Source organism: Centropristis striata, chromosome 19 (genome assembly GCF_030273125.1).
Source record: "Centropristis striata isolate RG_2023a ecotype Rhode Island chromosome 19, C.striata_1.0, whole genome shotgun sequence".
NCBI lineage: Eukaryota > Metazoa > Chordata > Actinopteri > Perciformes > Serranidae > Centropristis > Centropristis striata.
Window position 1 is genome coordinate 31781392 of NC_081535.1, and position 14084 is coordinate 31795475.

Here is a 14084-nt window from a genome sequence, read left to right on the forward strand (position 1 = left end):
TTATTAATGTTTCAAAATATCTGCAGACTTTAACTCGATAAAGCGATATTAAAATCCAAGCAATAATACAGAATTCCGTTCACTTTTCTCACATTTTATCTCTCAGAAACACTAAAAGTCTGCAGGAATGAGGAAATAAAAAGTACAAAAATCCGAGTAACGATGCAAAAACTCCGTTCACTCTTCTGATGGTTTATGATTCAGAATCTCAGCAGGATTAAGAAAATAAAAAGTGCAACATCAAAGCAATATTACAACATATAAAGCTATAATGCAGAAGTCCGTTCACTTTTCTGGTGATTAACGTTCTGACGTCTCAACACACTAAAAGTCTGCAGGGAGGAGAAAATAAAAAGTGCAAAACTCGAAGCAATTACACATAAATCCGTTCACTTTTCTCATGATTTATAATCTGAAATCTCTAAACTCTGCAAGAAAATAAAAGTGCAGAATCTAAGTGACAATACTAATAAAATCAATAAATCTGTTTACTTTTCTCACATTTTATATTCTGAAGTCTGAGCACATTAAAACTCTGCAGGAAGGAGAAAATAAAAAGTGCAAAACTCGAAGCAATAACAGAAATCCGTTTACTTTTCTCATCATTTTTCTTTTTAAAGCTCTGCACACAAACTCTGCAGGGTCGACTGAATAAAAAATCATTAATCTAATAACAATGCAGAAGTCCGTTCACTTTTCTCCTGATTTATGTTCTGACGCTGAAACTCTGCAGATTAACTGTAAAATACATTGATTTCATATTTCACGCTTCGAAATAAAGGTTGGCAATTACACTGCGTTAAATCATATGTAGGCCTAGTCATAATTATTTAGACTGAATATAATAATGATAATCAACGTTGATTTTATAGATTATAGAATTGTATGCATTAAAATAAACGAAGCTCTAATTAATGAGGCTTCATTATAATGATAATAAATATTGATTTCTTAACCGGATTCCATGCAAAATATGCAAAACAAAGTGTAGGAGACAAACAAACAAATAAATATAGAAATAATTATTGAGGCTGAACATAAAAACAGGCCTGACAGCTTCACTTCTACATACAATTTCATATTTATAACTCACACAGTCGTTATTATTCATAATTTTAACTTGATTTACAGATCGAGTTTCATATCAAACAATGTGCTGCACACGTCAGAGTAGAAGCTGCATTCAAATAAATACAGTTATAATTATGAAGGCCCATAATAATAACAATAATAATAATAATAATAATAATAACAGTTGATTTCTCCATCGAATTTCATACAAAACGAAGCAAAAACAATTGTTTAATGTGTCAGAGTTGGAATTAGAATAAACTGATAATTAACCAACTAGACTAAATATTAGAATAATAAATGTTTGGGTTTTTTTTAGATCGAATTTAATACCTAAAGATGCAAAACAAAGTGCTGCGCATGCGGAGAACTGCTCTGCATGGAAAGCAGTCCAGCTTTAATGATTCAGTCTAAATAAAAGCAAAAACGTATTTCTCGATCGAATTTTAAAATAAACAAAACGCTGCGCTGAAATTAAAAACGCTATAATTATAGAGTATATACATGAAATGATATTCTGGAGCGAATTCCGATACAGAAACAATCTGCTGCACATAAATAAATAAATGTGACGCATCAGGTTAAGGTTTTTAGAGACAGAAAGGCCTCCAGCAATAAATAAATCACAATGATATAATTTTTTGATTTATGAAATAATTTAAAATGTCGAAATGTTATAAATAAATGAGCCTCTAATTTAAAATCGTTAATGAGCTGCTTTTATGCATAAATTAAGAAATAATTTGCATGTGGAGGAATAGATTTTAGAGCGAAGAAGAAGCTGATATTATTATTATTGTTATTGTTGTTATTATTATTATTATTGTGAATATTCCTACCTTGACCTGGCTCTCCGTCATGCCCAGGGAGTAGGCCAGCCTCGCCCTCTCAGGACCCGCCAGATATTTCGTTTGTTCAAAAGTTTTTTCCAGAGCAAAGATCTGCTGCCCGGAGAAGGTGGGCCGCGTGTGTTTCCGCTTCCCGTCCTTGTCCAGCAGCACCGAGTTCTGATCTGCAACAACACACACACATTAGTGCTTTATTCTCTTATTGCTACACACACACACACACACACACACACACACTGCACGCTCAACAAGGCACAAGTCCGTTTACTCTCCTCATCAAATCTTTAAATTCTGCAGGAGAAAACCCAGTTCAGAGTCTAATCCAGCATTAAATATGAGCAGTAATGCAGAAGTCCGTTCACTTTTCTCCTGATTTCTCTCTAAAGGCTCCACAGACTGAAACTCTGCAAGAAAAAAACTCCAAAAGCTCCAAAAGCTGCAGAAACAATGCAGAAGTGCGTTCACTTTTCTCATCATTTATGTTCCAAAATCTTTCAATTCTGCAAAGAAAGCGAGAATAAATAATAAATAAAACCAGATGTGCATAACTGCGCTCCCTTTTATTTTAAATTCTATGATTTTTTTGTTCTCAACTAGTCTGCAGGAATGAGAAGATTATTGTTTTTATTTCCAGCTGGCTGTTAAATGTAATTTAGGCCTTTCTGTTAGTTTATCTTTTCACTCCAACAGATTTATTCATTTTGTTTTATTCTAACAGATTTATTCGCCTAACTGTATTTTTCTCTGACATGTTTTTAGTTTATTTTGTCCTAACGAATGTATTTCTAACGCACTTACGGGGTGAGCAGGCGAACCGGGCGTCCCTCCAGTGCGGGCTCTGCATCACCCCCGGCCAGAAGATGGGCGTCCTGCCCGGGAGGTCCGCCAGGGGCTTCGGGTACCGGGCCACCGCCACCGCCGCGGCCCCGGGGCTGAAGTAGAGTCCGGGAGGCGGCGGCGGGCTGAGGCTGCTGAACCGGGGCAGCCCCGACAGGAGCCCCGCCGAGGAGGAGGCGGCGGCGGCGGCGGCCACCACCACGGCCCCGGTGGAGGACGCGGGCCGGCTCAGGATGTCGTTTATTCCGTGCGGGGTCGCGGAGGAGCACTGCTGCGGGGAGCCGAGCCCCGAGGACAGCCCCGAGGAGCTCTTGATCCCCGGGGAGGACACCGCCATGCCGCCCGGGTTGGGGGAGGTGGTGGCCGGTGAGGTAGAGGAGTTCTGCCCGCCGGAGGAGAGCGGGTAGGCCGGGTACAGCGGGGTCTTCATCTCGGTCATGCTGTGCAGAGCCGCTAGAGGGGGGGTGCTGAGGAGGAAGGCGCTCTGTCGGGACCCGTCCATCCCACCCACCGCTAACATTACCAGACTCAAACCAGGACCTCTACGCGCTCAAAGTCCATGTCAGACCCGATCTGACGGCGGTTAGTCCGGGGACAGGTGCGTGCGGCCCGCGGCGGCTCAGAGGGCTCCGGGTCCGGGTCCAGCTCCAGACCGGGACCGAGTGTCTGTCAGGTCAACAAGTTGTGTGAGAAAATAAAACATGATCAAGTGTTCTGCAGAGCAGCTCCAGTCCAAACTTTACACCGCCTGCTCGGCCTCCCATTGGCTCCCCGCGCCGTGACGTAGGCCCGGTCGGGTTTAGGAGGCGCTCCTGATTGGCTGAGCAGCTGCACGAGCCTCATCAGAAATCAGTGGGAAATCTGATTATTGTTTCATATTTAAAACCGACTTATGTTAAAAGAAACGTGGATTTCAAAAGGTTATTATTGTTTTTATGACATGAAAGGATCAGTTAGAAAATAAAATGTAAAGAATAAATTATAATAATTAGTAATTACAAAGTAATTAAAATATTCGTAATAATCTTAAAATAAACAAATAAATCTTTAAATATCAATAAATTCAAAGTGAAGTCTCTTTAAATGATTCTCTATTAGTATTAAAACTGTTATCAAACAAACGAGCTGCATCGTCAGCATAAAGGTCGATTTTCTGTCCATTCACCAAAATAATAACAGTAATAAAAACAATAACGATAATAAATATAAATATATATATTATTAGAAATCATATTTGTTTTTATTGTTCATGCATCAATAGAACTTTTTTTTTTAAAACGCTGAAAAAAGTGACCACCAGGCAGCATCCTGCTCCAGCTATCAATAATAATAATAATTATAATAATAATAATGATTAGGAAAAATAAACGTGTGAGAAAGTGTAAGAAAGTGTAAGTTTAGTGTCAGAAAGTAGAAAAATACAAAAAGCTGCACTCTGAACTTCTGTGTATTCTTGCAAAATTATAATTTTGTTATTATTAATATGCAGGAAAACGTCTCACCAGACTCGTAATTAAATCTGCTGGATTAAAACAAAAATCATAACTAGGATTATATTTGTGAAATATTAACATCATGATTATTTAACACGATGAAGAATCTGCATTTAAATGTGAATTTAATTCTGATTGAAATTAATATAATTAAACTGAAAACAAAATAAACAATAAATGCAAAACTATATAAAAAAGATATAGAAAAAATACATAATTATATATTGATTTAATATGTATTAGATGTATTTATTCAGTCATCATATTAAACACAATTTATACATTTATTCAACTATTTCTTAAGTAAAATCGTAATCTCAACTAAATATGGATCTTATGCTCTGACTTTGTATTAAAATGATTTTGGTTTGTTTTTCAAACTTTCTCCTGGGAAAATAAAGTCTCCTGGTGAACAAATCAGTAAACAGATACTTCAGTCAGACCAGTTGTTATTCATTTAATATTAATCAATTATTAATTTAATTTAATATCTGCAGAATATTAATTATTTTTCTGAATGAAATATTCACGAACGTCTTCAGTGAATTATCATATTGTCTAAATTAATTAAATTACAGAAGATTTTTTGTGACGGACATGACCTTTGACCTCAGACTTTCTTTATTTAAACTGTAAATAACTTTTATTAAAAACAGAAACATTTAAAAAGAATCTGAAATATAAAAAAAGGCACAATGAACTTTCCTTTAAATAAAAACGCTAAGTGTGTATTATAATAGTAGTCACAAAAACTAATAATAATAGTAAAAATAACTGAAATTCTTTTCATATCTTTTCTCTATTCTATTCATATGAAGTAACAGAAATATAAAACAGATTTAATCGTGTCGGTTTAATTATTTGATGTAAAATTTTAAAAAAACAAGCAATTTTACATATAATTTAACTTTTTCTTTAGTAAGTCATGATTTAAAAAAACATTTTTTTATTATTATTTATTACCACAGAGTCCAGAGTTTAATATTAATTAAATCATTAATAAATGAATTATGAATATCATAATTTAAATCATCAATTGCAGCTCATATAAAGAAACATTACTTTTTGTTTTTTTGACTCCAAAATAATAAATGAATATTAGATTTGATCTTATTCCTAATATCTAGAATGATTCTCAGACACATTATTTTATACACATTAAAAGGATTTAAAAAATACTCAAAATATCATGTAAAATTAAAGCAAACTGTATTTTAATTATGGAAAACGTTTTGGTGTATAATATGAATATTTTGGTTTTAACAGGATTTTTATTATTTTATTGTATTCATTAATTGTCATATTTGCCAGCAGTCTGTCAGTGATACAGCGGAGCCTCCTGCTGCTCTCAAGCGGTACTGCAGTAAAAGTATCTATACACAGTATTAATACTTTATTACTGCAGATAATGGGAAGTAAAAATAAAATATTAAAGTATTTCAAAGTATGAATATGCACAGTCATAATTATTTATATATATATATATATATATATATATATATATATATTGCTTAGCACCTCTCCTTTATACATTATACATTTTACATTTATTACTTCATCCGATTGTGTTGTAAAGCTGTAAAGAGCCCCATAGGTGGTGGTTGGGGCTTGTAGTTTTTGGGACTTGTAGTTTTGGGACTTGTAGTTTTTGGCCCCTAGGTGTTGGTTGGGACTTAGTTTTTGGGACTTGTAGTTTTTGGCCCCTGGGTGTTGGTTGGGACTTAGTTTTTGGGACTTGTAGTTTTTGGCCCCTGGGTGTTGGTTGGGGCTTGTAGTTTTTACGTGTTGGGGGATTTTACATGGATACATATCTTAACCTGTTCTGCTGTGTGTGTGAGACCTTCTACCTGACTGGTAAGGCTGGAATAACACGTTGAGTATTAACATGTTGTGACATGTTGTGATGTCATGAGGCTGCCTCCCTCTGCTGGTGTGGAGTCGTTACTGCAGCGAGCTGACCACAAAAGCTTTCACTATTTAAAATGTTTAACTTCGGTCTGTGGAAAGTTTTTTTTAAAGAATAAGTTAAAGTAAACTTATGTTATCAGTGATCTCTGAACACTGTCTTTATTAATGAACTCAAAATAATTTAATCGGATAAAGATCTAAGTGATATAAATTAAAATACATAAAATGTTACTTTTGTCTTTATTTTGCAACCAAACAAAAATTTTAAGAGCAGAACTTCACACTGAACAAAAGTGAAATTTGATATTTAAGTTGAGTTGTTGTTCTTCTTACTGCATATTATTTCAGCTGTAATGTTCCCAGTGGTTCAGAGCCTCAACAGCTCTCATCCAACAGAATCCACTTCAACATCCTCAACACCTACAAGCCCTCAGCAACATTCTGCCCCATGTGATTTTGCTTAAACCCCATCAAAGGTCATGTGAGTGACAGGAGAAGAGGCCGAGAGAAAATGTCAGCCAACTCATCTGGAATAAAATCTGGTTACCTGAAGCGCAAAGATATTTTGTGCACAACTACCAAAAAAAAGAAAAAGAAAACAGTAACTTGTAAATTCTGCAAAGCAACGCTAACCGAGACAGCTGGGACTGGTCTTGGTCTGGTCTTGGTTAAGGTGGTCTTGCCAACAACACTGGTTTATAGATTCTCGAAGTTCAGCCCACAAGCCAATGGCGGACTGTATAAACATTTCTGGTGGCTTTTAGATTTTAATCCAACTCTACATTACTTTAAAGGACGAATCTACGTTTAAGGGTCTTTACCTGGTCGGATGGACTCATGTGGCTGATCTGCAGGTTAATGAATGCTCAACATAGATACAGGTCCATGCTGATCAGACAAGAAGCAGGGCCCACAGCCTGACTGCTGCAAACATACAGGATCACCTCAATCCACTAGAACATGATGGAAAAGTCCATTTCCAAGTATTGAGTCATATTAACACTTTTTAAAGTATCTTTTGAGACACTGAATTTTTGGTCTTCATTAAATGTAAGACATAATTAGAATAAATTAAGACATTGTATGTTTCATTCTGTGTAATGGATCTATATAATGTGTTGTTTCCACTTTTTGAATTACTGACAAATAAACTTTTCTATGATATTCTTATTTATTGAGATGCACCTGTATATTCTGATAGTAACTGCATACAGGACTGATTATTGACTAGACAAAAAACTCAATTTTGGGGATTTTGTACATTACAACATTTAAGGTTTTGATTTGTTGTTTTAGTTTTAACCTCATTTATTAATTTTAAATGTGTTTATTGCATGTTACCGAACACAGATCAATAAATGTAAACTGTAGAGATGAAATCTGGTCATTAAATTTACCTTTTCCTGTTTTTTTCCTCGTTTCCCCTCCGGCCCTTAGTCAAATGTTTGTTCTAAAGCGGCCCTCAGCTATCAGACCTTGAGCAGCCCTGGTTAGAGCATATTCATCACTATACTGTACTTTATATCTAGCAGCAGTAATAAAGAGTCAGTGAGTCGTTAAATGTAATAACGAGTTGTGAGTTTATTAACAGATCTTTTCACTCTCGTGCCATCAGCTTCTGCTTCTTGAGCTTCTTCTGTGAAACCTGCAAGACAGAACTGAGGGTTAGAGTTGCTCTGGACAGGAAGTCAGCGTTTATTACTACGACAGGTCAGCTGCTCAGTTATAACAAGTTCTTTTCATGGTTTATCCAAAGGTGTCCTAAGGTGTCATCAGTGCAGCTCCACATCTTTATTATTATTATTATTATGATTAATAATAAGTGAGGGGGGTACCTTCTTCTTCTGGGCCACCTCCTCCTCAGGTTTGGGGACGATCTGCTCCTTCTCCGTCAGGATCATCTCGATGTGGCACGGAGAGCTCATGTAGGGGTTGATGCGTCCGTGGGCGCGGTACGTACGCCTCCTCATCTTGGGCGCCTTGTTCACTTGGATGTGCTCGATGACCAGAGAGTCCACGTCCAGACCCTGAACGCACCGGGACCAGGTCACACATTAATAAACACAATATTTAGATCTCTCAACTCATCTGAAGTTAAACAGGACGCAACATAAAAGTTAAAATCAAGCACAGTCAAAAGGTTCCAAACACGTAAACAACCGTTATGTCTTTAAAATGTTTACTTTAATACGACAGTTTACTGACTTTACTGGGTTTTTAAATTAACTTTAGAGTACATTTTTCACTGTCACAAAACAAAGTTGCCTTATTACATTCAGCATTATGATGCATATTTGTTGTTTCTACAATATATCTACATGTTATTTTACACATAAATTTAAAATACCGTAAATATAAGTATTTAAATATATGTATATACATAGAATAACTAAAGTTTTTTGTTTTTTTTAACTTTAATACAACTTAACAATTCCTTTTAAAATTTAATTTGAAGTTTTACTGTCAGAAAACTTGGTTTATTTAGTTTTACATCAAGTATTCCAGTTGATTTTTTACACAGAATGCACTGTAATTAAACATTTAAGACTAGTAAGAAATAATTATTATAATTAATTATTTTAACTTATTTTTTGGTTAATTTGTTTAAAAAAAAAAAACTACTTTTTTAAAAACTGCATTAGCACTTAATTTAGAAAAATACAAGACAGACAGAAACCTGCTGTGGAACTTTAAATGTATCAAGATTTTTATACAGAAATGTATAAGATCAATTAAATTGCTGCTAATCATCTGATTTTATCTATTTCAGTTCAGAATTAATTCTGTCCAGATTAACAAACGATTCTTCACATAAGCGTCCTCTAATATTCTTATTAACGTCATTAATATCCGATTCTGTTTGAGTATTAAACCTTAAAAACATCAAACATCAGAGCAGATTCAGACAGGAATCACCGTTTCACTGATTAACAGAAGAGTTTCAACACGTCTCTTCACTGGGTTTGATGCTCAGATAAACTTTTATTCTTCATGTTTCCCATCAGATTAAACATCTCCAGCTCATCAGAGTCTCTCTGCTGTATTAAACGTTCTGTTAACGCTTCACAAAGTTCATCTTCAGATATTTGTAGAGAAACCAGTTGATTTAGTTTGAACTGATGGAAACAGTAAAATATGAAGCTGCTCAGACTCTGAGTTAGTTTCATCTTTTATCCAAAGGTGTCCTAAAAGGTCATCACTGCAGCTCCACTCTGATGTCTACAGGAGCATCTCAATAAAATAGAATATGATAGAAAAGTTTATCTATGTCAGTAATTCAATTAAAAAAGTGGAAATAACATTATATAGATCCATTACACACAAAATGAAACATTTCATGTCTTAATTTATTTAATTTTCTCTAATTATAATGATTATGGATTACATTTAATGAAGACCTAAAATTCAGTGTCTCAAAAATATTACAAAAGACCAATTTAAAATGTATATTTAATATGGACATGTTAGCCTCTGAAAAGTATGTCAATCTACAGTCATGGACAAAATGACTAGAGCCTTGTTTTTTTCTAATTTCTTGCTGATTTAATGTCTGGTATAACTAAAGGTACATTTGTTTGGACAAATGATAAAAATAGTTCAAAAATTAAGGTAAATTTAAGAGCTGATATCTAGACATTTTCAATGGTTTTATTGATTTTGATTAATATGAATAAAACCATGGAAAATATCTAGATATCAGCTCTAAAATTAAACTGTTGAGCTATTTTTGTTGTTATTAAATTTGTCCAAACACATGTTCCTTTAGTTGTACCAGGCATTAAAATGAACAAGAAATTGAAGAAACAAGCATCTAATAATTGTTTCCCGTAACTGTATATGACTCAATACTTGGTTGGGGCTGTTTGACTTGAACTTCTCCATCATATTCTACTGTATTGAGATGATCCTGTAACATCAGAAGTGCTTTATGTTCCTAACAGCGTCTCTAACAGCTCTACAGCTCTAACAGGTCTACAGCTGAGCGTGTTGAGCGGCGGCGGTGGCGTACCTTCAGTTCAGCGTTGCTCTCTGCGTTCTTCAACATGTGAAGCAGGAACTCGGCGCTCTTCTTGGGCCAGCGGCCCTGAGTCCAGCCGAACTGTTTGGCCTGAAGACGACAACAACAACAACAACAAACCGTGTTAGAGAAGAGTTGAGCTGCTCCAACGCTCTGACAGAGTTCATCTGATCTGCTGCTCAGACTCAGTGTTAGTTTCATCTTTTATCCAAAGGTGTCCTAAAAGGTCATCACAGCAGCTCAGCCCTGACAGATACAGATCTATACTGAGCTACAGACTGACTGCAGGACATACAGGTTGGGTTGAAATAGAGTTATAACTAAAAATGTACTCCTTGATGTCTGTTTCATCTTGTGAGAAAGTTTTAGATTTTCATTTATTTTCCATTTCAGAGAAATAATTATATAAGAATTGGAGTAACTACAAAATCCAACTCAAAACCAAAGCAGACTGCAGTAACTGCACTAACCTCATTTGGAGATATACGAATTTAAACATAAAACCAAAGCAGACTGTGTGCTCTGACTGTGATACAGTGCAGCCTTGTATTTCTTCATTAGGTTGAATAGCAAAGACAAGAATAGAAATTATGTTTGATAGTGAAATTATTATCCAGGTAGTGATGAAGTATAAAAGTTAGGTAAATTTATATTAAGACTAAAATATAACATTACTTCATAGTTTTAAATATTTGAAAATAATTGTCAAATTCTTAAATACACTAAAATCAGTTTGAAAGTGTTTATTCACTGAAAACTAAATATAAAAGCTGAAAGACGACACTATAGTTACTGCACTCTGTTTATCATTACTATTAGAACCTTTTTCAGAAATGCAAAACCAGAGTGCACTAGTTACATTTTTGGGGTAAAAGGTCAAATAAATCATGTTTTTTTTAAATCATAAAAATTATATCAATACATGTAGAAATGAGTGTCATATCACCAACCTCCTATGACCAGTTTGGCAGCCAGTCAGAAAACGTTAAAAAACTTTAAAGCAGTTTCTCAGTTTGACCCTTTGCTAGCTATTGCAGTCACTCTGCAGGGCAGTAAACTTTATATACATTATCTATAGAGATATATATATAGATGTAGAGATATATAGAGCTGACCTGGGCACAGCGGCCGACGCCACCGTTGTAGCGGCGGAACGGGACACACTGGTGCTTGACGATGACGTCCCTCAGGTACTTGTTGGCTTTGCGGATGTGCATGCCCTTGATGGCCTGAGCTGTCTCACGGGTGTTCTGTGACACAAACAAGACAGTCAACACAATAAACAAATAAGGAAAAAAACACATCGGAGAGAGCGTTTCTCTGCTGAACACAAGTTAACCCTCTTTAGCTGTTTTTAACTCTTTACATTCTTGATCTTTTGAAGAAAAAACATTTCTGGTGGCGTTTAATACCAATCTAATATCTTAATTAAACTTAAGGATGATTGGAGATTCAGTTGTCATGTTTTTCTATGTGGCAGTGAAGCTGCTCATTGGTTCAGATGGTTGGAGTTAAAGTTCCAGATCAGAAAATATCACGTTTTGTCTGTATGAAGCATCTCTGCTATAAAACTTTACAACATGAAGAGCAGCTGCTGCATTAACCTGCAGACACTTTAAAGCTAAACATGCTGATTTATACAGGGTCATCTGAATCCATTACAATGAAGGAAAATAGTCCTAACGAAGTACTCTTATAGATGGACACACTTTTCAGAGGCAAACATCTCCATATTAAACACTTTAAAACTGGTCTTTTGGAATATGAAGCAACGTTTTGTCTAGAAACAGTAAAATGAAGCTCAGAGTGACTCAGACGATCTGCTGCTCAGACTCAGTGTTAGTTTCATCTTTTATCCAAAGGTGTCCTAAAAGGTCATCACTGCAGCTCCACTCCTCACAACCAGTATTCATATGTACAGGTGCATCTCAATAAATTAGAATATATCCATTAAAAAAGTGGAAATGTCTAATATGGAAATGCTGGCCTAGAAAGTTTGTCCATCTGAATAACTCAATACTGCATCCAGTAATGTGCAATAAACACAAATTAATAAATGAGGTTAAAACTTCAGAAAAATGAAAACCTTAAACATTGTAATGCACAAAATCCCAAAGTGGAGTTGTGTCTACAGTCAATAAATTAATAACAGTCCTGTTGACAATTAATATCAGAATGTGCAGTATCTATATTATGTTATTTCCACTTTTTTAATTGAATAAGATTTTCTATGATATTCTAATTTATTGATATGCATCCGTATATATTAAAGTAGAGTCTTACCTTGAAGTGAACCCGCAGGTTGGAGCCCCTCGACTTGCATGCTGCAACAACAAATGACCGTCAGAAACCAAACAGTAGTTGATGTAAATTACATATAAACATTAAATATATATAAACAGTCAGTAGCTCAGATTTTCACGTGTTATTTTCATGTTTAATCCAAAGGTGTCCTAAGGAGTCATCACAGCCACCAGGTAACTTTAACACAAACACTTCACTTTACTCACATTTAGTCGGGTTCTCGGGGTCGAGAGAGTAGCGGACCATTTTCAGATATCTGCAAAATCAGAGAAATGTTTCATTTAATCTGAATGTCTACAAAATGCCTGCTAGTGAGAGCTGCTAGCTTTAGCTCGTGTTAGCTCACGTTTCGGCACTAATAATACCCACAAACACGCAGACAATCGGCCAAAATCTGTAGTTAAAGATATGAAACTAACGGCATTCATAAAGGACAGAAATGAGCGTTTTAAGCCGGAGTTTGGTTCAGTTTATCGGCAGAGAGAACCAACATGGCGGACAGCTAACGTGATAGCACCAAACCGGCGACTCTCTAAAATCACATTAAAAAACGACTGCCGCCTCCAAACACAGAAATCTAACATCATCCGAAGAGTTTACATGTTGTTAACAAACCGCAGCGGGTTTAAGAAGCAGGATGGTGGAGATTTAGAGAAGATTTAAAGCAGATTGTTGTCTAGATCTACGGGGCTGGTCTCCTACCTCTGAGGCCGCGGAGGGAAGAGGAAGAGCTGGGCAGCGCGACCCTTCTTCTGCTGCCGGCCCGGACCACCGCCCCCTGCCGGCCGGGAGGAGGAGCGGCCGGAGCACCGCCCCCTGCCGTTGTACAGTGACATTTGTAAGAAGTCTATTACATATGGGAAAACTAGGCAATAATAATAATAATAATAATAATAATAATAAAGAAGTGTGATGGTTCTGTATTATATTTATATATTCAAAAAATAATAATAATAAGGGGGGAGGGACTTTTATATTATTATTATATATTATATTCACACATTTATTTTTACAAATAAATGTGTGAATTCATCCATTGACTAATATTTATATAATAATAATAATAATAATAATAATAATAATAATAATAATAATAAAGCAGACAGTGTGTTGGGAGTTTGTAATAATATTATAATAATAATAATTATTATAATAATATTCATCTAATAGTAATAATGATAACAATAATAATTATAAAGAAGCAGACAGTTTGTGGTTCTTCATAATATTTATATAATAATAATAATAATAATAAGAAGAAGAAGAACAATAATAATAAAGAAGGAGAGTGTGAGGGTTCTGAATAATATTTATATATTCATAAAAATAATAAAGCAGAATGAGACAGAGTGTGGTGGTTCTGTATAATAATACTAATAATAGTAATAATAATAATAATAATAATGATAATAATAATAAGTATAATAATATTAAAGCAGAATGAGACAGAGTGGTGGTTCTGTATGATAATAATAAAAATAACAAAGCAGAATAAGACAGTGTGGTGGTTCTGTATAATAATAATAATAATAATAATAATAATCATAAAGCAGAATGAGACAGCGTGGTGGTTCTGTATAATAATAATAATAATAATAATAAAGC

General features: G+C 35.1%; 2 protein-coding genes and 5 non-coding genes across 8 annotated transcripts in view; all 7 read right to left on the reverse strand.

Moving 5' to 3' along the window:
* nkx6.1 (NK6 homeobox 1) overlaps nucleotides 1-3475 on the reverse strand; it is a 5227-nt gene extending 1752 nt beyond the window's left edge. The window contains exons 1-2 of the mRNA XM_059358319.1: nucleotides 2718-3475; nucleotides 1911-2083 (exon numbers count right to left, since the gene is read on the reverse strand). Coding sequence (XP_059214302.1) covers nucleotides 1911-2083; nucleotides 2718-3276 — 732 coding nt within the window. The 5' untranslated portion in view covers nucleotides 3277-3475. The remainder of the gene's footprint in view (nucleotides 1-1910; nucleotides 2084-2717) is intronic.
* A 4242-nt stretch (nucleotides 3476-7717) lies between these two features.
* On the reverse strand, nucleotides 7718-13236 carry rpl17 (ribosomal protein L17). Of its 2 annotated transcripts, none has more exons than XM_059358693.1 (7): nucleotides 13182-13236; nucleotides 12686-12735; nucleotides 12459-12499; nucleotides 11291-11425; nucleotides 10167-10265; nucleotides 7993-8184; nucleotides 7718-7802 (listed from the first exon to the last, which is right to left on the reverse strand). In XM_059358693.1, exons 2-7 carry the CDS (start codon nucleotides 12723-12725, stop codon nucleotides 7755-7757), a joined length of 555 nt encoding a protein of 184 aa, XP_059214676.1. In that variant the 5' UTR covers nucleotides 12726-12735; nucleotides 13182-13236; the 3' UTR covers nucleotides 7718-7754. The 2 variants fall into 2 exon arrangements, with proteins under 2 accessions (XP_059214676.1, XP_059214677.1); XM_059358694.1 differs by lacking the exon at nucleotides 13182-13236 and adding an exon at nucleotides 13095-13125.
* Nucleotides 7872-7938, reverse strand: LOC131993020 (small nucleolar RNA SNORD58). The gene has a single exon (XR_009396270.1). It is a non-coding gene; the product is annotated as a small nucleolar RNA SNORD58 (small nucleolar RNA).
* LOC131993019 (small nucleolar RNA SNORD58) lies at nucleotides 9298-9362 on the reverse strand. The gene has a single exon (XR_009396269.1). It is a non-coding gene; the product is annotated as a small nucleolar RNA SNORD58 (small nucleolar RNA).
* Nucleotides 10350-10414, reverse strand: LOC131993018 (small nucleolar RNA SNORD58). Its single transcript, XR_009396268.1, has one exon. It is a non-coding gene; the product is annotated as a small nucleolar RNA SNORD58 (small nucleolar RNA).
* On the reverse strand, nucleotides 11998-12062 carry LOC131993017 (small nucleolar RNA SNORD58). The gene has a single exon (XR_009396267.1). It is a non-coding gene; the product is annotated as a small nucleolar RNA SNORD58 (small nucleolar RNA).
* Nucleotides 12581-12648, reverse strand: LOC131993016 (small nucleolar RNA SNORD58). The gene has a single exon (XR_009396266.1). It is a non-coding gene; the product is annotated as a small nucleolar RNA SNORD58 (small nucleolar RNA).
* Nucleotides 13237-14084: the final 848 nt, after the last annotated feature.

What these genes read in the sequence shown, in the direction of transcription:
- rpl17 (XM_059358693.1), bottom strand. Translation starts at nt 12,725, where the DNA reads ATGGTCCGCTACTCTCTCGACCCCGAGAACCCGACTAAAT. An exon ending in CCCCGAGAACCCGACTAAAT is followed by an intron (nt 12,500 to 12,685) that starts GTGAGTAAAGTG and finishes TTGTTGTTGCAG; the next exon opens with CATGCAAGTCGAGGGGCTCC. An exon ending in GCGTCGGCCGCTGTGCCCAG is followed by an intron (nt 10,266 to 11,290) that starts GTCAGCTCTATA and finishes TGTCGTCTTCAG; the next exon opens with GCCAAACAGTTCGGCTGGAC.